The sequence below is a fragment of the Myiozetetes cayanensis genome, unplaced genomic scaffold, assembly GCF_022539395.1.
Source record: "Myiozetetes cayanensis isolate MyiCay16 unplaced genomic scaffold, myiCay2020 scf13, whole genome shotgun sequence".
Lineage (NCBI taxonomy): Eukaryota > Metazoa > Chordata > Aves > Passeriformes > Tyrannidae > Myiozetetes > Myiozetetes cayanensis.
In genome coordinates, this window is record NW_026086937.1 from 16,654,127 (window position 1) to 16,676,616 (window position 22,490).

The window sequence follows — 22,490 nt, forward strand, 5'->3', positions numbered from 1 at the left end:
GGAAAAATGTTTGTATCCAGTTGTTACGAACAGGCTTTGAGGGTGAGCAGAGCAGCACACTCTGATCTCAGGAAGTTTTCTGTAAGTGTTGGGAACAACACCGAGGGCAGAATGTGATGTCCATGGAATGATTTTAGACTTACTCAAGAACAGACATTACATCAGACTTGTGAGCTCTTTGGATGCTGGATAAAAAACACTAATACAGAGCCAGACAGATTTATTTTACCTGAGGAGACTTTGTGCTTTTTTAATGGCTTCCCTTATGATATAACTCAGCATTTATAAACAGTTAGAGCCACAATAAGACATATGAGCCATCTAACCTGAAAGATTGATTCCAACAAAAAGGACAAGCAAAGCACTGATACAAAATCAATGTCTTTCTAATGTTTGGCCCTGCCAGGAAACAGCAGATGAGGCAGTTTTTGCTTAAAATAGTCCATGCAGTGTTGCTTAATGTAAAGAAAGAAATTTAAGTTCCAAACCACAAGAGGATCAGGGGTTAGTAAAGGGCTTGGGTTTACCTCCTTTAAAAAGTGGGGGTTTTGAATGTGGAGAGATAATTTAGGGTCACAAACTGTAAGAGGCACTTTCCGTCACTCCTGAGACATTTAAAACCAGAGGAGTACCATGGCCTGTAGAACACGAGGAAACACATCCCTCTAGTGGCAAAAGCCTGCCAGGTAAGAGAGAACCCTCTGTATTCCCTATGGAATTGTTAAAAGTGGTGTAGAAAACCAGCTGTACAGTTCTGAAAATACATGGCAGGTAAGTGTGGGGCTGTCCCAAGTGCAACTTGCTTGATCCTTGCTCTTCAGCCATCCAGCAATCCTTCCATAAAAACCTTCAATAAGCAGTTTCCTTTCTTCCCCTTCTTCATCTTACTAAGCCTGTTACAGAAAGTAGCAACCTCTCTAACAATGGAATCAATAACTTTATATATTGCTAAAAATGTTAGATATGCAGAAGTTAATAGGAAAATACTTAGTTTAGTATTTGTCCACCGAGATCCTTCTTTCTCCTGAGAAGTTTCACATGACAGAGCATAAACTTTAGCCTAGAAACTGTGAGGCTATTTTCAGTATCTTGAGTTGGATGAAAGACTTAAGACTTATAAAATCCTCTAAAAATCACTAAAACATGAATTTATATGAACCACTTGCTTTTTAATGTCCAGGAACCTTTCCACTGCTTCCTACTCTCACATCTGACAGTGTAGATAGTCAGAGGTCTGGGCAAGCACTTTTGTTTTAATTCTGCCTTTTGAAAACACAGGAGCTATCTGAGGAAATAAAACCTCAGTAATGAAAAAGTATTTGTCTAAAGTGGTAGATATAATCCCAATAATGCAAAGATATGAAGGTATTTTTCTTACTTAGTTCATCTTCCACCAATTAATTATCTGACACAAGGCACTGAGAAAGAAAAAAACCTTAGTTTCCTCTCCTTTTCACTTGAAACTTTAAATGCTAGAAATGCTAGAAAACTAGTATTATCAACTTGTTTCAAATGTATTAGGTCACAGAGCATCACTGATGTTCTGAAGGAGTAATTTCTGCCAACTGACATAAGGCACTTTTGCTGACTTTAACTGCTATATGAGCTTAACTGCCATACACTTTCTTTTCAAATCACTGGAATCAACACAACCATTGTTTATTTTTATTCATTTCCATCAACAAACAGCAGGATGTCTATTCCTTTGCTCAGTCACAATTTGTCAGTATGCATTTAAGACCATGCACACTGTCCCAAAATTGTTTAATTGTCAGGTGTGGATTTCATAGAATTGTCAACAAGGTTCTTATCAGGTGTTTCATAATGATACCAAGGTCCATCTCCCCGGTGTCTCATCAGTCTGCGTGCCTCCAGCTCCATCAGCCTGAAAAAAAAAGAACAACAGACACACTCAACATGGAGTTTATTGATGTATTGATGTTTAACATCAGGGCATTACTGACCACAGCAATGACTTTAGCATTTGTAAATACTCTTATATACAGTTTATAAATACTGCTCAAACATAGGTAATACCAAAATGTGAAGGGTTCAACTACAACACGAGCTATTATATCCTTCCATTTTTTTTTTTTAACTCAAGTTGTTTCACAAAGGAGTAACAAAAATACTTGCAGGAGTTTTGTCATAAGGCTCTTGTCTAGCTGTGAGCAATAGCAGGGGCAAGAAGAGCTGTCCACTTGCTGACTCGGGAAGACTGAGCTATACCTTTATAAATACCAAGTGTTTTGAGGAGCCCCTGTTATTTTACAAGGCTGCCCTTGGACTGTTCTGGTAATCTTAACACTGAGAAGGCAGGGACAACATCTGCAGTAGCTTCCAGCCTGGCAGCAGCACTCAGGGTCAGGTGACACAGGACAGCACTTTATGGCAGCATCCAGCTCGGTAGGTTAAGCAAAATCAAAGAGTCAGCTACAGAGTGCATCAGTATTTTAAAGCCATCAGCTGTAGGATGTACCTCATTTCAGTTTTCTTCGCTTCTATGGCGAGCAAAGCCATCTGTTTCTCATAGTCCTTCTCAGGGGCGTCAAGGATGTAACGAGCTATCCAGCGGCTGATGGGGTGCTGGAAAATAGAAACACAGAGATTTTTGAATTTCCCAAGTAGAAATGTCACCGTGACTGAATAATTTTGGATATTCACAGTCCTGAAAAGATGGCGTAGACATTGTGAGTGCTGCCACTCAAACCGTAATAGTAAAGTTAAAAACATGTACAACTATTTGTGAGGTCAGCACCCTAAAAAGCCATGTTTCTTTTGCCATTTTTAATGCCAAGATAACCTGCAGATGGCTATTCCGTAGCAAGATTAAAAGTTAATGGAAGACACATGATTTATTTTCTTTCTGTTGAAATAAAGTTCCTTAAACTGCCACTGTAATCACTGAAACTGGACTCCAAACCTTCAACTGCTTCCTACCAGAAACAAAACAGTGCTTGCAGCAAGAAGTCAGGGACTAATTTTAAGAAAATACAATGAAATTAAACACATACAGCCTTGAATTTCTGACTTTAAATATCTTCAATTTTAGATATAAAAGCATGTGTGATATTGGACTTTAAAACAACGCTGGCAAACAATACAAAAGAAAGGAATGTCATTTTAAGCTCTTAAGATGTTGAAAAAAAAACAAAGAAAAAAAAATGCATGTTATGAATTCCTGGCATATAGCTCCAGCATAAAGTTACAGAGCATTTGCATCTACTTATGCCAATAAACAGATTTCCTACAGCAATATGCATGGTCCATAAAGCTGAAAAAAGTAAGTTTCCTCCCAAATGTATCATCAAGAGAAAGGCTGTCCATAACACGCCACCCTCTTACATGTTACACTCACTTTGTAGTATTCCCAGTACTCTGGAACATAACCTTCGGGAATCTCTGCGAGTTCAGCTTCACCTGACGAGGAAAGGAGGGGAGGAATATTTAATCCTATGATTATTTTTCAGAAGTACCTTATATTCTGCCTTTCACATTAGGAAAAGGTCATTATTTCTCACGGAGAGCACTTAATCCCTCAGTGTGAGCTCTAACTGGACTTGCTGTTTTCCAGACACACCACACACAGATGATGTTGTAGCTCACAGACTTTAAGTGACACAACAAATGCCACTTGTGTACACAAGCCACACATCAAAGGGGTGAAATCAGCAGCTATGCAGAAGAAACAACTTGGATCAAGTCCACAGAAATGCCCTTTAAAGTACAGGAGCTGAAAGCATAGATTTTTCCTAATTTCTTTATTAAATTAGTCACATATTATTACAGCAGTAGGTTTAACACACATATTGCCAAGCAGAATTTTGACACCTTTGGTGGATAAAAGGTGACAGTTGCAGTCTTGTTAAAGTAGTACATAAAGCAAGGTAATACAGACTCCTCATGTGAACATAGATGAAGTGTTCACTAAACTTCGCTGATGCTTGAAAGACTGTCAAAAGATGAATTTTTTTTTTTAAAGCAACAACTAATGAAAATATATTGGTAACACCTTCTATGCACTTATACAGTATTATTGTAACTGTTAAGCCTATTTCATGGTCTTCCAAAGAGAGAGCCTTAAAACATCTCTTCTTTTTTTAATCCAGCGTGATGAGTTCCCATTTAATAATTTTCACTGTACTTTGCTTAGCCACGACAGAGCACTCACCAATGAAGATGTTGACGTACGTTATGAACAGCGCCGCCGGTATTCCCGTCAGGAATATGTAGAATCTCTGCAGAGGAGACAAAAAGAAACAGTATGGGAAACTCAGAACCCGGACAAAATTCAGATGAGGTTTGTCTGAAAATGGTGCAGCAGCCAATAATTCTTAGCTTTGCATTGTTAGGTTAGAAAGGGATGTTGTGTGTAAACGTTGCTGTTTGAAATGAGTTAATTACTGAAGCAGAGCACACAAAGAGAGACGCTGTGTCAGTCCAGCAGCCTGTTCAGTGCAGCTTTCCCCTCTCCAGCAAGGTCTGTCCCTGCAGGAGGGACAGCAACACTTCCCTGAACGCTGCCCCAGCATCTTGGGGTGCCTGGAATGAGGCACTGACACCAATGCAATAATCCAGCACCAGCTCTGGTGGCTGTGCAAGGCAGATAAAGGAAGCCTGATCCCATGAGGGGAGTTGGATCAAATTGGCTGTCACCTGTCACAATAGGCTTTACCCAAAACCTGGCTTTTGAGGGGTCAAATTCAGGTCAGGCTTCCTAAATCTCACCTCTGGTGTTAGTGGTTTAGGTAACTGAGGGCAAACCCTGCAGGAGGGTAACTAATACGTTTCAAAAAGGAGGATGGAGTGGAAAGCATTGTGGGTTATGCATATATGAACACCCACATGTAATTCAAGAATGCTACTGCAGCAGTAATTTAAGTACCTATCCCAACCCTTGATATTTAGCCAGTCTTTTAAATTCATCTGCCCCTGATTTTACAGCACATGACAAAATATTCTTTTTAAAGAGGACCTCCAATTCTTGTTTGTCCAAATAATGCCAACCGCATTTTAGATGCTGTCACATCAACAATATAAGAAATCATATTTTAGACACTCTTACACCATTTTCGAGGAACGTGTTGCACCAAATGCAATAAATTTGTTTTTAACTCACCAACAAGTTCAGAAATCGAGTATCATAAAAACTTGTTGCCTTGATAATAAACATTCTCTTCCCATGGCTGCTGCTGTGTCGCACAGGAACTGAAAATCGAACCAAAGTGTTATGTTTGTGTATCCCATCGGTGATTATGCCAGCACAAGGTCAAACACACACATGAGGAAAGAAAAAAAAAACAACTATACAGCAGTGGCTGAGTTGTTATGAGCTGGTTTTCTGGAGGTTATCATTATTCATCTGGACTAATTTCCTATTTTGCCAGCACGATCCTATTTTTTTTCTTAACTTTAGAGGTGGATCTGCTTCCACCTGTTAGTCCCAACAAGTAAACCACTGAATGTCACCCTACGGGGCCAACTAAGCATGCCAAGAAGGTCAGCATCCCGCCCATTTGCATCAATGTTTTACTCAGAAAAAGGCAGTTTTTCATAGGAACGAAGACGCGCTGCACCGGTTCAGCCCCCGGCCCTCCCCGCGGCCTCCTGCCCGCTCCCCAAGGTCACCTCGCCCCCCGCACACCCGCCCCGCCGCTCCCCCACCGAGGCCGTACCGAGGGTGCCGGGGAGGCGGGGGCGATCCCGGTGTTCCCGGCGATCCCGGAGCTCCCGGCGATCCCGGTGCCGCCCGCCCGCCGCGCCGCCCAGGCCGCGGCCGCCCTCAGCAGCCGGCTCATGGCCGCCATGGCGGGGACTGGCACGGGGCGGGGCCGGCGGCGCCGCTTCCCACCGCGGGGTGAAGCCCGGGAGCCGCCATCTTGGAAAAGGGCAGCACTCTCCCAGTGCTCCCGGTGCTAACTGAGGGCGGGGGGGTGAAGCCGGGCCGCCGCCATCTTGACAAAGGGCAGATCGTTTCTAGTACTCGCGGTCCTCAGCGAGGCCGCGGGGTGAAGCCGGGCAGGCGCCATCTTGGCGAAGGGCAGCTCGTTCCCGGCGCTGAGGGAGGCGCGGGGCGATGGCGGCGGCCGCCGTGGTGGGAGCGCTGGGCCGGCGCCTCACGGCCGCGCTGCGGCTGCCCCGGGCTCGGCCGGGCCCCCCCGGGTACGCACCGCGCCGGGAGGGCTCTGCTCGGGCACTGCGGGAGGCGGGCGCGGTTCCCGGGAGGAAGGAGAACCCTTGGCGGGAGGAGGGTGTCCGTGCGTCCTGGTGTCTGTGTGTCCTGCTCCTCTAACCTGAGGGCTGCAGGGTGGTGTGTGGCCTCAGGCATCTTGTGAGAGCAGTTTGAAGGTTCCCCCTGTGCCTGTTACGGTTCTGCAGTCCTTGTACCGGCGCTCCAGAGGGGTTTTGTGCTTTACCGTGTGTTCGCGGCGTTTGCCTTTAAGGCCACGAGGGAGGTCGTGGAGTCTCCCTCTCTGGAGACATTCCAAGCCCACCTGGATGCGTTCCTGTGTCACCTGCTCCAGGTGACCCTGCCTGGGCGGGTGGGTTGGACGGGATGGATCTCCAGAGGTCCCTTCCAACCCTGACGATTCAGTGGTGTATTCTTGTACAACATAGCTCGAAGTTATCTCATTTTCAATTGCTATTTGTCTCTGAGTATAGAAAATAGATGATTAGATGAGACAAGGGGGAGGAGAAAACACAGAGATGATATTTTTGTGAATAACAAAACTCGTGTCTTTTTCCCCCAGCCCGTTGCCTGTCTGTAGGTCCTGTGCCTTTGTGAATGAAACATTCTCCTGCAACTGAATGTTATTTTTCTTACCATACATGGTTTTCCTTCTAATTTCTATGCAGGTTGGCGCTGAACCTGTTCCACAAGAACCTGCCGAAAGCTGAGCCCCTCCATCAGGTGAAGTTCCTGCACACGACTGTGTCTCGGAGAGGGCTGGAGGAGTTTTTTGATGATCCAGGAAACTGGGGAGAGAAAAGCGTCAAGTCTGGTGAGTTATATTTAGCATTTCTGATAGTGATCTTCGAGCCACTTGTGCTCAGCTGAAGTCTGACCTGTTTTGTTTTGCGTCAGAGAGCATTCATAGCTACATAAAACTTACTTTTCTAAATGTATATATACATGCATCTGTTTGTGCATCTTTATTCCTGTGTGTGTTCAGTGTCTGTGAAAGCAAATAGCTATTGGGCAGCAAAATGTTTTGCTGTAAACCCTCTGCCTTGCTCTGAAGCAAGGGTGTGTCACAGAAGAGATGTTCTTTGGTGAAATGTATGGTCCTATGGAACAAAAGTAATTCAATGTAGATTCATCTTAGAGCTTTCCCTGTGACCAGGCTGTTGGAAACACCAATAAACAAAGCAAAGCTGAATATCACCAAGGATAGCTTTCCAAGTGGTAGTATTTTTTTTTTAAATGATCCTTGTTCTGTTGATTCAGCTGAGCCTGCTAATAGAAGCACATTTTTTTCTTTTTCAGAATAAGAGAGCTTTGTCCTTTTAAGTCACTGGGGTTTGTTTCTGTTTATTTTTATTTTTTACAGGGGAGGCATGGAACATAAAGCAGCTGAGGGGCAAGAGCAGTGAAGACTTGCACAAACTCTGGTAAGTAAGTTTTAGTGAAGAAGTTTCCCTTCTTTCAAAGCAGCTCTGTACTTTTTATTAAAATGTGGCTGGTGAACTTATGAGCCATAACTTCAGTCTGCCCCCCAGCTCTGCAGGCTCCAGCCTGCTGGGGGATTGGAACAGCCCCAGTTCTGGCCCTGCTCAGAACACAGAAGCTCTGCTGCAGCTGGCTGTGGGATAGCTGTGTCTGGGACAAAGGTTTGGGATGAAGATGCTGAATCTGAACCCTCTGGGGGTTGTTTGAATTGGACAGAGTTGGTTTCAAGTGCCTTCTGGTGGGGCCAGGCAGGGTGTTAGATCAGAGTGCTCAGGTCTGTGTTTATACTGATCTTGACAGTCTCTGAGGCTGGAGGTTGTATCACCACTCCAGGCAGTGCCATGGCTAAAATAGCACTTAATTATTCCTGTGAAGAGTTTGTTCTTGCTGTATCTGGTCCTTTTGCTGTGCACCTGTAAGAAGAATCTGGCTCTGTCCAGGTAGGGGAAGACAACTTATTGCTGTCTTCCCTCCCAAGCCGCCTTTATTCCAGGCTAAGTAAACCTGTCTCCCTCATCCTCTCCTTTTGTGTCTGCCCTCCCCTCTCCACCTCTTCTGGGCTTTCTCCAATTGCTCAGGACCTTTTTGCTTCTTCATATGAAGCAGCAGGTGTAGGAGTTGGGATTTTCCTGTGCTCTATCCAACAGGATAGTAAGTGAATAACTGCTAAGGTGTCCAGAAGTCATTTTTGAGTTACTGTGCTCTCTGACCTAGGTATGTCCTGCTGAAAGAAAGAAACATGCTTTTAACTCTACAGCAAGAAGCAAAACGACAGCTCAAGCCTATGCCAAGCCCAGAACGGTTAGAAAAGGTAATTTGTTCATGCTACAGAAAAATACAACTCTTAAGTAAAATTGCTCAATGGAAGATGAAAGTGTTTGTAGATTGGTTAAAGACCTTTTCTTTACATCATTTCCCTGATTTTAGTATATGCACAAACACTGCTCAAGTCATATTTTGGTCACAGCAGCTTTCTCATCAGCCAGTGGGCATTACTGGGGCTGGGACCAGACTCCACAGTGAAAACTAAAATAACCAACAGCCAGTACAAACCACCTGGCAGAAATACATACAGCAAATCTTCTGTTTGCTTCCCTACCCCTTCCCACCCCTGCCTCAGAGCTTTCTGTACTTCCAGCATCTTTAAACAAACATCAGACCATCAGTTATTTTGTATCTGTCCTGCTCTCAAGTGAGGTTTTTAAAGCACTAGTGTGTTTTACCTTTGTTTTTCTTTTAAATTTTAGGTCTTTATGTGAGATCTTTTAAATTGTCAGTATTGTTTTTGTTGGCCCATCCTGAAACTATTTACCATTTTTAGGTAGAAAAGTCTATGAAAAATATAGACTTGGTTGTGAAAGAAAGAGAAGTTGCTTTGAGGCTTTTACAAACTGGCCATGAAAAGCCAGTACCTGGAGAGTGGAGACACGACTTCTTGGGACGCACCTTCTGGTATGGAAAACTTTTTTTTATTATGTGTGAATTTTTCTTGTGGTGAGTCTCTACCAGAAAATCCTTAACTAATCAGGGAAGGATCCATATGTTGTATAGAACCAAATGTATTTTCTGGTCAGCATTCAGGTGCTTCTTTTTTGGCGCTTTTTTATTAATGTGGTTATAGTTTATGCTAAATAATTCAATGGCAAACTTTAATTATAACAAAATTCGTTTTGTTATATTAATTTGCTATATTAATTTGATTTCTGTGCTCAGAAGATGTTTGGTACTACACCTTTTCTGTTATACATGACTGAACCAGGGAGTTGTGTTCAAGTTGAACCATCTAGACTTTCCTACTTAAAATGCAAAATCCACATATTCGGGGACAACAAAGTACAAACAGCTGTTTGGAGTTCCATACTGTTGTTGATATTTAACTATTAGGTAGAAGGTGCTACCTTTTAAATTATTTGTTGTCCAGATACTTTCAGTAATCTGTAATTTCAGGTGATGATGCTGAAGGCTCCGGCAGGACCTGTTATTTCATTAACCAGAATTTCACCCTCATCATATTGGCAGTGGAAGCACTTAATTACAGTGTTCAGCTCTTCAGTAACACTGTAGATAACACAAGATCAAATCAGTGTAGATAACACAGGTTACAATAATGGTGACTTTTCCGTTGTTTGGAAACATTGTCCACAAAGAAGGCACTGCCCATATATTTTATGTCCAGTCCCCAGTTAAAGCAGGGAGGGGGCAGAGAACGTGGAATGGTCATTAAGCACATGCAGAAACTCTGGAATACACATAGTAGGTCTGACACTCTCTGGATGCACTGGAGTCTGTAGGTGAGTCTGCACAAACCATCTGTGCAGCCCATGTGCAAGAGGAACCCTGGACAGAAGTAAGAGTCTGTATTTAGGGGGAAAGGCAGACTTGCACTTGACAGGACACTCCAACACCAGCACTTAAAGATGTAGCAGGAACAAAACTCTTTGGACACTGCTTGTTCACATCAGCTTTGGGAGGTTTTCTTATGAAGGAGTAACTTTAAACTAAAATTGCAAATAATGACTGTTTATACTGGGTCCAGCATTCAAACATCTACAGTTTTTAAAATAAGACCACTTTCTACAGAAAGAGGCTGAGCTACACAGGAGATGCTGTTACAAACCAAGCCAGCAAGGGCTGGAAATAAATACCCCCAGACAAATTCTGCACTCTACCAGACCACTTTATCACTGTACTGAAACCCAGGAGGAACTGGTAGAATCCCAGAATGAAGACAGTGTAACCCTTGTAAACATTCTGTAACCCCTTTTATGTGTCTCCAACAGGTACAGTTTCAAGGAGTGGCCGATACCATGGCACTTGAACGAAAGACACAAAAGGAAGAGATTCTATTACTTACCTCATGTGAATAACTTCATCAGGTAAAAGATATTTCTTTGACATTGAAGGTTATTTTCTGTTCTGTTCTTCGGTCCTCCTTATTCCACTTTACAAGATAAAAAATAGTAGTAATCTTCACATGCAGACTACCAAAGGTCTACCAGAGGTGGAATTTCTGTACAATTCAAAAGCAGAAAGCAAAAGAATTGCTTTGTAGCAAATGAATTCTGAAGCTGTTAATTGCCAAGAGCCTCTGTCTGATTAAGGGGGCGAGCTTGTGAAGGTCACAAGCTGTGTGGAAATTAATTAACCACACCCACTTCTCTGTTTTAGACTCAGAATTGAAAAATTCTTACGGAAAAGGGCAAGAATGCAGAACCTGGAGAGGACGAGGCGGAAGGTCTTGGAAAGGAAGTTCCCTCACCTCGCTCTGAAGTCTCAGAGCCAGTAACTTGCTGGAAGAGCCCTGCAAGCAAGTGGTCAGGTGTCTGTGACTGAACACAAAACATGTTCTGAAACCACAAACAACTCCACTGAGCATTCCAGAGCCTCCTCCTTTTTTTTTTTTTAATACCACGTTTGACTTAAATAAACATGTTATCTGGAATTAAAAAGCAGCTTTGGTGTCTAACTGAAACCATGACAGTTGTTTCTAGAAACATCTGATAAATGATGTGTTAGCCAGCAGCTGTAAGAGTGAGACATCCATCAGCACCAGTGAAGAGCGGCAGCAGAGTGCCAGGTGACAGAAGGAAGTGTAGGGATGGTGTTTACCCAGCTTAGTTTAACAAAGATGCATTAAAACCAGACAGAAACCTGAAAGCATCTGAACCTCACATAAGCCTTTGCCCTGTTCATATTTTTCTGAACATTTTCTCTGAGTTACAGGTAAGTTACCCAAGGTATATTTGCTTTCTGCATAAATGCATTGGAAAACAGGCTCTCCAGTCTGCTGTGAGGAATTCTTCCCCTGCTTTTAAGTGTGGCTTCTTAGACAGTATGAAATATTCAGCATGGGAACTTCTAACAATGCAGTCCTCACACCTAGGCTTGCATGACAAATTCAAACACTTGTACAGTGTTTTTTTGCAGAGTGCAAAATGTCTGAAGGAAGATTGCAAGAGTTTTCCGTGAAACTGAAGTAGGAAGGTACCACTGCTCCTCTCCGTGGATTGAAACACCTACTTGATGAAAGCTTTTACACCTCCTCGTGAGGTTGTTTAGAAATTTAGACCAAAGGCACAAATACCAGTCTTTTAGGAAGAAAGTGTGCCCAGCAATATACTCTGGTAAAATACTGCAAGGGAACCTGTACTGTTTCCTGTCAGTATCTATTTCCATCACTCTGACCTTCAGTTATTCCTCTGCATCACAAAACCACAAAATCTTTACAGTAGTGAGAAAACTCCAAAAGTGTTTGTCTCATTTTGAGAGAGAAATATGTTTTATCAATAGCTTTGAAAATCTGGGTCGAGCAACTTCATCTCAAGAGCAGTTCCTGGTTATGATAAAGACACAAGCAAGCTGGTTTGATAAATTACTTTATTGTTTGGAGGTAACGTGAAACTTTTCAAATAGAGGCCTCATATTTACCCAGAAGGTCTTTTAGGATATAAAAATGTAGCAGTACTTTCTGTTTATTCTTTTTAGATTAGTTAAATGCTATTTGGTTTTCCACAGCTTTTGAGATAAGGAGCAAAACTTCACTGTGTCTCAGAACAGACCACCACACAGTTGTAAATGAAAGTAAGCTTAACAGCAATGTTGAGCTGCATCGTGACAGCCAGTTCCTGCTCAACAAAAAATAATCATCATCCCCATTGCTGTGACCCTGAGAGCACCTTCCCCAAGCAAACACAGGCACTTACTGACCCTGCCGGGAGTCCCCAAGGGATCCAGGCTGCCCCTCGGAGTTACAGCTCCCTGCAGCAACACCAAGCCACACCCCGATGGCTTCTATTCCTGTTCTCCCGGTCCTGGAGAGGCAATTTTTTTATCTCAATTTCCCCAGCTTGAACAAGTTTTGCTTCTCACCTACATCACAAAGGCATTAAATACATTCTTAGAAAGCAGGTGGAAAGCAGTGATTGCTGACTGAAATGAAACTGCTCCGTAACAAAAAAATTAGCAAACCAGTGCTTAATAGAACATTCACTCAATGGAATGTAACACTTCTGTGAGACACAAAAAGCTTACACCGAACTAGGTCACTGAATACAAACTTTCAACTTTTAAAACAACAGAGTAACTTTCTCTGCAAGTACTCACAAAGCTCCTCAAATACAAAAGACCAAATTTTATTTTTTTAAGAGAGGATTAAGAGCAATTTAAGGCCAAAGTACCAGCAAGGAAGACTAGTATGTGAAAGTAGACAAGAAATATTTAATAAATAAGCACAGGCATTTGCAAGGTTATGCCTCTATCTATTAGCTAACCTGTAAAGCTGTTCCCAGGAAAAGATACTAGCGAAAATAGACATTTATACAAAATTATAAAATGCTTGTTAAATGAATTATTGCTTTACAAGGGATGTAAACATCCTTTTTCTATTATAGTACCAATTAGGTCTCTCCAAATTTCTAAGGTTTGTTAAAATGGAACTTGAATTATGCAAAAAAACCCAATATAAACTTTCTACAAAAAAGAGTCCATCCCATTCCTGAGTATGCTAAAGCTATAAAACAGAAGGAGCACCGAGCAGGCAGCAGTTTTCACAGTAAGAGGTCTTAAGGACATTTTCTTTCTACACACTGTTTCCCTCCTTCTTCATATTCTTGTTTAGAAATCCACATCTGTTGAAAAGTACCCTATTAGAAAAAAAAAAAAAAGAAAAAAACCAACACACAATTAAAAAAATTAATCAGAAAACAAATGAAAGTTAATTGAAACATGATTAGCTTTTTCTAGGAAGGAAAACAAGCAAGTTCTTATGTTGAGGTAATAGGACTTGACCTGCTTAACTGTCTCTTCCTTGATTTTTATTTTGCAGTGATTAAATTCAAGACAGGACATGCAGTACCAAATGCTGATTTCAATCTCCCTTTTCCACGCTGATAAATTAATCCCCACAAACCATTTCAGCACTCAGCAACTTGTAGAATTAAATTCAGGAACATGATGCAGAAACATGTTTGCTACTTCCATGGCCTACTAGATACATGTAAAGACTGTATTTCAAGCCTGCACCTTTCCATTAAAAATGGGAGAAGGTGGCAAGATATGTTTTCACTGGAAATGCTCATGTCTGTTTTTTAAATAGATCCTCCTCACCTTACCATGAGGGTGGCCAAGGAGACTGTGATTGCTACGTGAGCACAAACCCTGCAACACACACTCATGGGGAGTTAGATTTTGGGGTGACAGTTCTGCTTAGCACAGAAACACAGTAAGCCAGGTTTACTAACCAAGGAAGCCAAAATGGAGCCACCAATCCATGAGCTGAACCTCCGCTCCACAGTCGTGTTGTTCGCTATCAACTTCAGGCGCATGCTCTGAGCAGAAAAGGGGGCAAAACAAAATCATCAGACCAACTGCAGGCTGGTCACCTTCAGGGACAAGAAGCATAAGGAACTTGGTGTATATACCAAAATGCAGGTGGGAAAGGTCCATTTTATTACATTTGCAATACTGCTCATCTGCCCTCTATTTAGAATCCAAGAACAGCCACAGTGGAACAGGACATGTTGTGGCTTTTACCTCGTCTCCCAACAGGGAGCAGCAGCAAATGCTTAAGGCAAGGAATAGGGCAGGTGGAGAGCAGTAATATCCCAGTATATACTGTCCTCTCCAACACTGTACTGGCACTAAATGTCTATTGTTGCTGGACTTAATTAATTTTTTTTTTGAGCCATTTATTCTTTTTGTTTTCAAAATGCCTTGTAGCAATAAAATCTTTGCATTTCAGTGGGTTCCTCCTCAGCAGTGAATGACTACCTTTGTCAGTTTTTCCTAACATTCACCACTTCAAAGTTGTTACAAGAACATTTTAGCTTGAATCTGTAAAATTCAAGAAATACTATAAGCTATATCTACTTTCAAGAACACAGGTGTAAGGTATTAATGCTTTGACATTAAGTGATATGTAGGTATGTTAAATCACCAGGTTTTTGTCTATGAATAAGTTGAGCTGTCTGCAGAAATGAGGAAAAACAATTCCTACAACAAAGTGACAAGACCTCAGGCAGAATGACTGAATGTGCCTCAAATTACTCAGCAACACTTCAAAAGAGGGGCCATCAAGGGAAATAAGTGTTGATTAAGGACAATTGCAGAACTTAGGATCACCATCTGAAAAGCAGGAGTGGAGCAGTAAAATACTGAAGAAATATTGGAATTTATTTTGTATAAAAATGTTCGTATAAAAACTTGTTTTCTTTAGAGAAGGAGATTTCTTACCCTGCAGAAATCTGTTCAGCTGTTTGGTTCCTAACACAGTCAAGGCTATGACACATGCTTGTGCATTTATGTGGCAGAAAAGCAAAATGGTAAGTACTCAGAGTGGGAACTGAAAGAGTTGCTTTACCGGTGGAGTTTTCTGAGACAGCTCTCTGTTCAATCTGTCTGTGAAACTCTGTATGAGAGTGTTTCCTCCTGCTACAATCACACTGCCATAGAGGCCCTAAAAAGAGAAAAAACAACATTAACAGCATTAACTTGGCAAACAGCTGTTACTCAGAATAGAGAGGATGGAACACAAGTACATGTAGTCAACAGCAACATCACTTGATGCCAAACAGTATTACCTCTCCCAATTCAATTAATTATTTAATCACTTAAAAATATTTCAAGACAGCTTAATATTAAACTATAGAAGGAAGAGAGAGGCCACATGATTATCTAATGATAATCATCATTCTAATGATAATCATCATAATGAAACACAATATATAGATGATAATCATCATAATGATTATCATCGTTCTAAATGATTTCACAGAACAATTTCTACTGTGGAGAACCCTAAACCTACAGATCTTCCCTGCATCTGAAGTGCTGGTTTTCTTACAGCTGGATGCAACACTAAAGAAAACCCCACAGCCCTGCTGATAGAGAGTCTTCTATCTCAGTAATGCTTCAGGTGGTGAAACCACAGCCCAGCTTATAGAGCCTGCCTGACGTGCCACTTAAGAGGAAAAATTTTTGGAACAACCCCCATGTAGTCTGTATCAGACCTGAATATTTTCAAATTGACACCTGAGAAAGGTAGAACATAAGTTTTTAAAAAGAAAGTTTTCCTTTAAAACCTCTTCCTTCTACTCTCTATAAATTCCATATACTTTCTAAACATAAACCAATTACATCCTGCCATGCCTAAAAATCTGAAGGTAACAGTCAAAGTTATGAACATAAAATGCTCATCTGAAGCCAGTCCAGGGCACATTATGCAGTGCCAGCCACAAAATCTGCACATTAGACACTTAAATACAGATAGAAACACTAAGTAAAAGAAAAAATTCTGATTTAGCATTTTGTAAGAAAAACCAGTAATGGTGCAAATGCCTATACACAAATATGTGACACTTATAGAATTATTCTAGTGTGTTTACCATTATCCTAGTAAATCACATTTCCTCATCAACAGTGTTCTAGTCCCCAAAAACACGTACCAGCACAGAAATATCTACGCCTTAAAATCCTCCCGGGCTGACTAACACTCACCGGCCTGATGTCGATATCACACATTCCAACGCTTGTTGTGACAACGTGGCTCACACCCAACATCGTGTTACCAGACAAACCCTGCAAGCAAAAGGAGGAATCTACACATCATCTCTTCAGAAGAGCAAGGCATAGAAAAGCTCCGATAAGCTGAATTTAGAAGTATTACTAGAGAGGGAGCCAGGCATTTTTTTAGGGGAAGAAATACGGCTATTTTCCCATTCAGCTCGTCATCACCCACTTGGAACGTTTCACCCTTCACTCGCCCAGTCCTAACAAGACAGGGAAGTCCCATCCCCAAGAGAACTCCACAGTGCAAATACACACATCCACATCATAACACTAAGAACACCACACAAAAGGAAGCCAAGTGGTAACCTAGCAATGCAAAGCCTTCCAATTACACCTATCATTGTGGCTTTACCTTTACATTGGAAGGATCAAACAATCCCTCGGGAATTTTCAGACGCTCCGCACCGAAGTCACAGTTGTAGCCGTTGGGGAACTCATAATGAACTGTTGGCATCTGTGCTGCCACCCTGGAGCACAGCGAGAAAGCAACACACTGAAGTGCTCTGTAAACAGGCTGTCAGGTTACCTAAGCAGTGTTATAAACTACATTTCCAATGGGAATATTGTGATTGGTAAGACTTACGCTTTCAATAACAATGATCTCACCTTGGAATATTAAATAAAAAGCTATCACCTGGATGTATGCTGTATCCCTACTTTCATAAATAAACAGTTCCTGGACAAAATTTTCTTCCATAACAAAACCAGCCAACAGCAATGAACAGGCTGAGCACCCCCTGCACAACTGGTAACTAATTCCACAAGAAGGTAAAAAAGTAACATACTGTTCATCATAGGTTGAGTCTGATACTTGGAGGACAGAAGCTTGGAAGTCCTGAATGACACACTGTGGAATTAAGAATAACATGGTTATAAGAATTTCAGTCTTCAATTTTATAGAATTTATAGAATTGTTACTAACTTTTTAAAGATTTTCTAGATCTTCAGGAGAAAATCCTGATATACTTGCAAACAGAACTTATTTATGGGACACTCAGGGGAGCTGAGAACAGGAGGAATGACCTACTTACATTGCACATGTAGTTGTGCCAAGACCTGGTGACCTGGGGCAACTTCTCTTTTCTCTTCCAATTTGCTGGGGACCCCTCACGAACTGCCTCCTGGGATTGTAGAATAAATGATCATCAGTTAAACATTTAAGCCTTTCCTCAAGAAAGCACTTAGTAAATAAAGTTACTTTCCCACCTTTGAAGCAATCATATAGGGAGGAATTATCTCTATGTTCATTTCCTGAAACAATTCCCGGCACTGCATGGTAATAAAGTCTCCTGCAAGTGGTGATTTTACAATACCTAGAGAACAAAAAGGGGATCCAACATAAAAATATAAAAAAACCCAAAAAAACCCAAGCAAACCAAAAAAACCCCCCAAAAACCACTAACCTAGAAAGTACCAAAATCATGAATAAACTCACTCAACTAACTATTTATCAGTGAACACCACTAGGGTTTTTCCCTGTTTAAGGGGATATACAGATTTTAAAGCAACAACAAAACTGTACAAGCTGAAATCAAGCTAATTTGACCTTGATACTGCAATGCTGTTACCCATGAAAGTTATTACCTTGCTGAAGCACATATCCATCATGCACTGGAATAGCAGTGGTGTGTGTTGCTCCACTATCCAAAATGAGACCTGTAGATCTCCCATTAGCAAAGCTAGCCAAAACGATTAAGGAAAACATTGTAATTTTCACTTTGGAAAAAAAATGCTGCCATACAGTTAGAGCATAACTAGGAACGAGGACCCCAACGTGTTACTCCTTGGCTCTACAAAAGGATTTGTCATTTTCCAGTGTGTACCATCATTCTGTGAAGTGCATAGAGTGAGCACCATTTAACTTCCATCTGTGAACTAACTCCAGCTTCGGATGTACAAAGGCGAGATTTCACATCAACACCATGCAGCAAGCTCTAAGTACACCCAACTCATTTAGACTCTGAAGCTGAAAACATGTTATTAGTTTAAAACAATTACAAATATTCTTCTTAAGGCTACGGGAACTTCAAGATCTAATTGCTGCATTTACTAGTGTGGACAACACCATTTTAGGTCTGTAATATTCTTATCCAGGGTATACAATGAAAAAAAAAATAATAGTAAGAAAGACTTGGCCTCCAAGGAAAACAGTCAGATCGGGAGAACTTCAAAAATGAGCTCTAATGCTTTAAAGTTCAGAAACGGAATTTGTTTACTTCCTCCTTGGATGTTTATGGAAAAATCAATTTGAAAGAAGTCAGACATGCTGTTACACTCAGAATTGCCTAGAATAGGTTTGCCATAATTTCCTGGGGGAGGAATAAAACCCCATGCAGTGAAACACTTCGAAGGATACGCTGTCAGAACGGCAGTTTTACATAGGAAGAAGGCAGGGATGTTGTAGTGCTCAAACATCAACTCCGTCAGTTTTTCACGCTTTGCTCTAGTATTCCACTAAAAAATAATAAATCCAACCCACAAATAAGTGGCCAAAAAGAAGATGTGTTTGCACACTAAAAGGCTGCTAACACAATAAAGAATAATTAGAAGAACGGCAGGTATAGTTTCAAATCAGACCAAAAGGCAGATTTCTAGCACTTTACTTCTTTACAACCTTTTTTATTCCAATGATATTACAAGAAATTAATGGTCGTCTATCACACAAAAGTGATACACACCTTTCCTGTTACAACAGAGATTTCTTTATACTTCTACAGCTCTTCCAGTATCAGTCTCTCATAGAACTCTCCAAAACAAGTACCATGCCCTTTCCCAAGGGGAAAGCTGCATGAAGTAACTTGCCCAGTGGGAAGGAAAATAAATCCAGATTTTCCAGTTTCCAAGGTACCTGTCTACAGTTCTACTGTAGTTGATTAAGCCAGGATATATCTCAAATATTCAAAACATTACTGAAAATGTTTTTTTCCAAGCCAATACAATAAAATAAGATTAGGTCTGTAAGGAGAATGTTAAGGGGAACCTCTATTCAGACACCCACTGAGCCATCAAATACGAAACAGCCTTTGCAAATTCATCTACACTCCACAAGCTGCAATTTAACACAAGAGAATAACGAAAAAGAAAATCCTTTTTGTAAGATTTTATTAAAGAAAGGCATAACTTGTGTATGGCATTTCTACCTTTTCTACTCTGACTTCAAGATCTGCCCTTCAAATGCTGTTATTAAATGACAGAAACCTTGTCCACTGATTTTCCCAGAAATTTGCATTCATCCACTTCAGTTGCCTTACAAGACCACTTACAGAAACAAAGACAGAAAAATTAAAACTTCTCCATTATAAATGTTATTCTGTGTCATGTAATAGTAGCTGTAAGGCTGAATGAAGCAGCAGATTTTCAATGGCATTTTACTAAGTGTAACTTAATATATATAAGACATCCAAACATCTTTTTCCTTTTATTCTAGGCAGTAAAATTTCTTTTTTTAGATTTTGACTTCTTTTCAATAAGTAAGAAACAATAGCACATTGCAAATACTTTCTAATACAACTCATAGAAACTGTTTCAAAATGATTTGGTTTTATTCTGGAATCTGGCAAAGTATTTTAAAATTGTCATTTCTGTAGCTAAGATTTAAAACTTGTCACCTAAAAGCCACTTATCCAAGACTAATGTTTGTAGAGTCAGCAAAAAAGACTTATCAAAATGCAAAGCTGCTTTTACTCACTGGTGCTTCAGACATAAGGACAGGATGCAAGCTCGCTTCAGATTTAATGTGCATCTTGTAAGTGTGATCCAGTATTGCCTGGAAACTATCCCAGTCTTCAACTGTAACAAGATTGAGGCAAGTAGATTAGTTACATCCAAGTTTTGGTTTATTTCATAAATACATAGAGGTTTTCCAATTTATTTACTTTTTTTTTTTCTGCACAGAGCTCTTTAGTCAAAAGCTATCTCAGCAGACATAAACCTCTTTTAACAGCTCTGCAGAATCCTCTTCCTTTGTAACTACCACGATTTCAAGAATTACGGTGAAAGTCCACTAACAGTGACAACCAACCATATTCCATGCAATCTGTAAACCAGGTATCTGTTCTTAACAGCTTGTTGGCATGAAAGCTATGACCTTCTGCAGCCTGGCAATGCTATTTTAAAATCAGGTAGAAAAAGACAGAGCACCATACTCATTCCATTTTTTAAAGGTGAAATGGCCTCCATATTCTCCCTCGGGACTCTCAGGGCATTGGTGTCTATGTAGTAAGTTGGGCCCCCTTGTTTGCCTTTGTCACCATCTATCTCCATCAGAGTGCTGCCATTGTCCCTTTCCAGCACCACGCCAATGGCTGTTGGAAAATCAACCTGTAAGGCAAGAGGCAAGCAGTACATGAGGATTAATAATGTTTTGAAGGTTGTTTTTTTGCTCATAAATTCAGAGGTTCCCTTATACAATACATTTATAACAAAACCCAATGTATTCTGAGAAGTTGAAACTCACAAACAAGACCAAAGGCATAAATTCACGTTGTATTTCCATCGAGGCACACAGACTCTCACCTTTGGACAGTCCTCGCCTGCATAGCCCGCTCTGACAGTGTACGAGCCAATGTCAAACACCAGAGCTCCAACTTCATCTGAAAAGATTGTTAATAAATGGTGAATGGTTATTGCACTTTTCTGCAACCCTGACCTTTCCCTGCCCGCTGCCTGCTTTGCCTCCAAACGCAGAAAGGTCAAGGGATCGAGGCAAGGAGAAACTTCTCTGTTCAGAACTCCAGTTACCAGAGAGCTACTGGAGGGCTGCAGACGGGCTTGGACTGCAACCCCTTCCTCTCGTGTGAGTAAAAGGGGAATTTTAATAGACGAGGGAGAACGTGGTTGCATCTAAACAGATCACAAAATAAAGCTTCCAAGTTGTAACTCAGCAGCCATATGAAGCCGGGCGAGCCCGGAGATCCCGGGGGGGATCGGGATGAGGAAGGTGGGACTGGAAACAGCGACTGTGCGAGCGAAGGGGCCACAGCACGAAGCGCCCTCACTCCTGCGGGTCCCGATCCCCGCTGACCCCTGGGCTCCCTAAGGCAAAAACCTGTCTGAAACCAATCCCCAGACCCCGGAGCCCACGGGGGGACCCACACCCGGGTCCCGAAGCACCGGGACCTTCCCCGGCCCCCGAATATCGCCGATCCTGCCCCAGGCCGCGGCCCGGATGGTGTCGGGGGGAAGGAACCTCGGCCCAGAAGGACACGAACAAGGCCCCCGCCGCCGCCTGCCCCTCACGGGTGGGACGCGGAGCAGCCGTGAGGGCTCCGGGCCGGGCTGAGGGAGGCGGGAAGCGCCCGGGGGAGCCGCACGCGCCGCCTCGCGGGGCGGGGGAGGGGAGGGCGGCGCCGGACTCACCTCCCCCGTACACGCCGCCGCTCATGGCTGCCGCTGGGCCCGGCCCCGCCGTCCACCGAACCCGCGCCGCCCGACCCCGCTACCCGCCCGGCCCGGTGTCCGCGGGCCCCCCGCGCTCCCCGCCCGCTCCTCCCGCCGCCGACCCGGCAACAAAAGCGCCGCGGCCGCGCTCCCGCCCGCGGCCCGGCCCGACCCGCAGCGCCGAGCGCCCGCCCGCCAATGGCAGCGCCGCGCGGGCACAGCGGGCCAATCGCGGCCCGGGGGAGGCGGGGCTGTGCTCGCGGGCAGCCAATCCGGAGGCGGGACGCGGAGGGCGGGCAGGGCAGTGGGGGGCGGTGTGAGGGGAGAGGCGGGCGGGGAGGGGGAGCGTGAGGGGAGGGAGAGGTGAGGTGGGGAACGGTGCGGGGGAATCACAGAGTCACAGAACGGGTCAGGGTGGAAGGGAGCACAGTGGGTCACCTGGCCCAACCTCCCTTCTCCGGCAGGGTCGTCCCAGAGCACGTGGCACAGGATTGCGTCCAGGCGATTCTGGGATATCTTCCAGAGTGAGGGAGACTCCACACCCTGCCCGGGCAACCTGCTGCAGCGCCCAGTTACTGCACGGGAACGAAGTTCTTCCTCCTGTTCAGGTGGAACTTCCTGTGCATCAGTTTCTACCCGTTGCCTCTTCTCTTATTAGTGGGCACCACCGAGCAGAGCCTGGGAGGCAGGCCAGAGACATGACGAGAGGACATAGTGTCAAGCTGCACCAGGGGACGTTTAGGTTCAACAACAGAAAGGTTTTCATCATAGAAAGAGTGATTAGACATTAGAATGGGCTGCCCAGGGACGTGGTGGAGTCGCTGCTTCTGGAGGTGTTTAAGGAAGCACTTGGTGTGGCACTTACTGTCACGGT

General features: G+C 42.8%; 3 protein-coding genes across 3 annotated transcripts; 1 reads left to right on the plus strand and 2 right to left on the minus strand.

Moving 5' to 3' along the window:
* Positions 1-1,638: 1,638 nt before the first annotated feature.
* On the minus strand, positions 1,639-5,807 carry NDUFB5 (NADH:ubiquinone oxidoreductase subunit B5). The gene is given in 7 exon segments (XM_050308498.1): positions 1,639-1,885; positions 2,480-2,586; positions 3,359-3,420; positions 4,172-4,238; positions 5,120-5,208; positions 5,676-5,694; positions 5,697-5,807. Coding segments are annotated over 7 exon segments (576 nt in total). The 3' UTR covers positions 1,639-1,764.
* Positions 5,808-6,048: 241 nt separating this feature from the next.
* MRPL47 (mitochondrial ribosomal protein L47) lies at positions 6,049-11,139 on the plus strand. Its single transcript, XM_050308573.1, has 7 exons — positions 6,049-6,162; positions 6,859-7,004; positions 7,554-7,614; positions 8,387-8,483; positions 8,994-9,124; positions 10,453-10,548; positions 10,841-11,139. Exons 1-7 carry the CDS (start codon positions 6,077-6,079, stop codon positions 10,956-10,958), a joined length of 735 nt encoding a protein of 244 aa, XP_050164530.1. The 5' UTR covers positions 6,049-6,076; the 3' UTR covers positions 10,959-11,139.
* Positions 11,140-12,035: 896 nt separating this feature from the next.
* Positions 12,036-21,657, minus strand: ACTL6A (actin like 6A). The gene is made up of 14 exons (XM_050308420.1): positions 21,596-21,657; positions 20,753-20,829; positions 20,383-20,557; positions 19,926-20,026; positions 18,594-18,691; positions 17,822-17,916; positions 17,444-17,550; positions 17,269-17,358; positions 17,023-17,084; positions 16,590-16,704; positions 16,166-16,246; positions 15,030-15,125; positions 13,912-13,998; positions 12,036-13,314 (listed from the first exon to the last, which is right to left on the minus strand). Exons 1-14 carry the CDS (start codon positions 21,618-21,620, stop codon positions 13,234-13,236), a joined length of 1,290 nt encoding a protein of 429 aa, XP_050164377.1. The 5' UTR covers positions 21,621-21,657; the 3' UTR covers positions 12,036-13,233.
* Between the last annotated feature and the right edge of the window lie 833 nt (positions 21,658-22,490).

What these genes read in the sequence shown, in the direction of transcription:
- MRPL47 (XM_050308573.1), top strand. Translation starts at nt 6,077, where the DNA reads ATGGCGGCGGCCGCCGTGGTGGGAGCGCTGGGCCGGCGCCTCACGGCC. An exon ending in GAAGACTTGCACAAACTCTG is followed by an intron (nt 7,615 to 8,386) that starts GTAAGTAAGTTT and finishes TCTCTGACCTAG; the next exon opens with GTATGTCCTGCTGAAAGAAA. An exon ending in CATGTGAATAACTTCATCAG is followed by an intron (nt 10,549 to 10,840) that starts GTAAAAGATATT and finishes TCTCTGTTTTAG; the next exon opens with ACTCAGAATTGAAAAATTCT.
- ACTL6A (XM_050308420.1), bottom strand. Translation starts at nt 21,620, where the DNA reads ATGAGCGGCGGCGTGTACGGGGGAG. An exon ending in CGGCGGCGTGTACGGGGGAG is followed by an intron (nt 20,830 to 21,595) that starts GTGAGTCCGGCG and finishes CAATCTTTTCAG; the next exon opens with ATGAAGTTGGAGCTCTGGTG. An exon ending in CCTATATGATTGCTTCAAAG is followed by an intron (nt 17,359 to 17,443) that starts GTGGGAAAGTAA and finishes CTACAATCCCAG; the next exon opens with GAGGCAGTTCGTGAGGGGTC.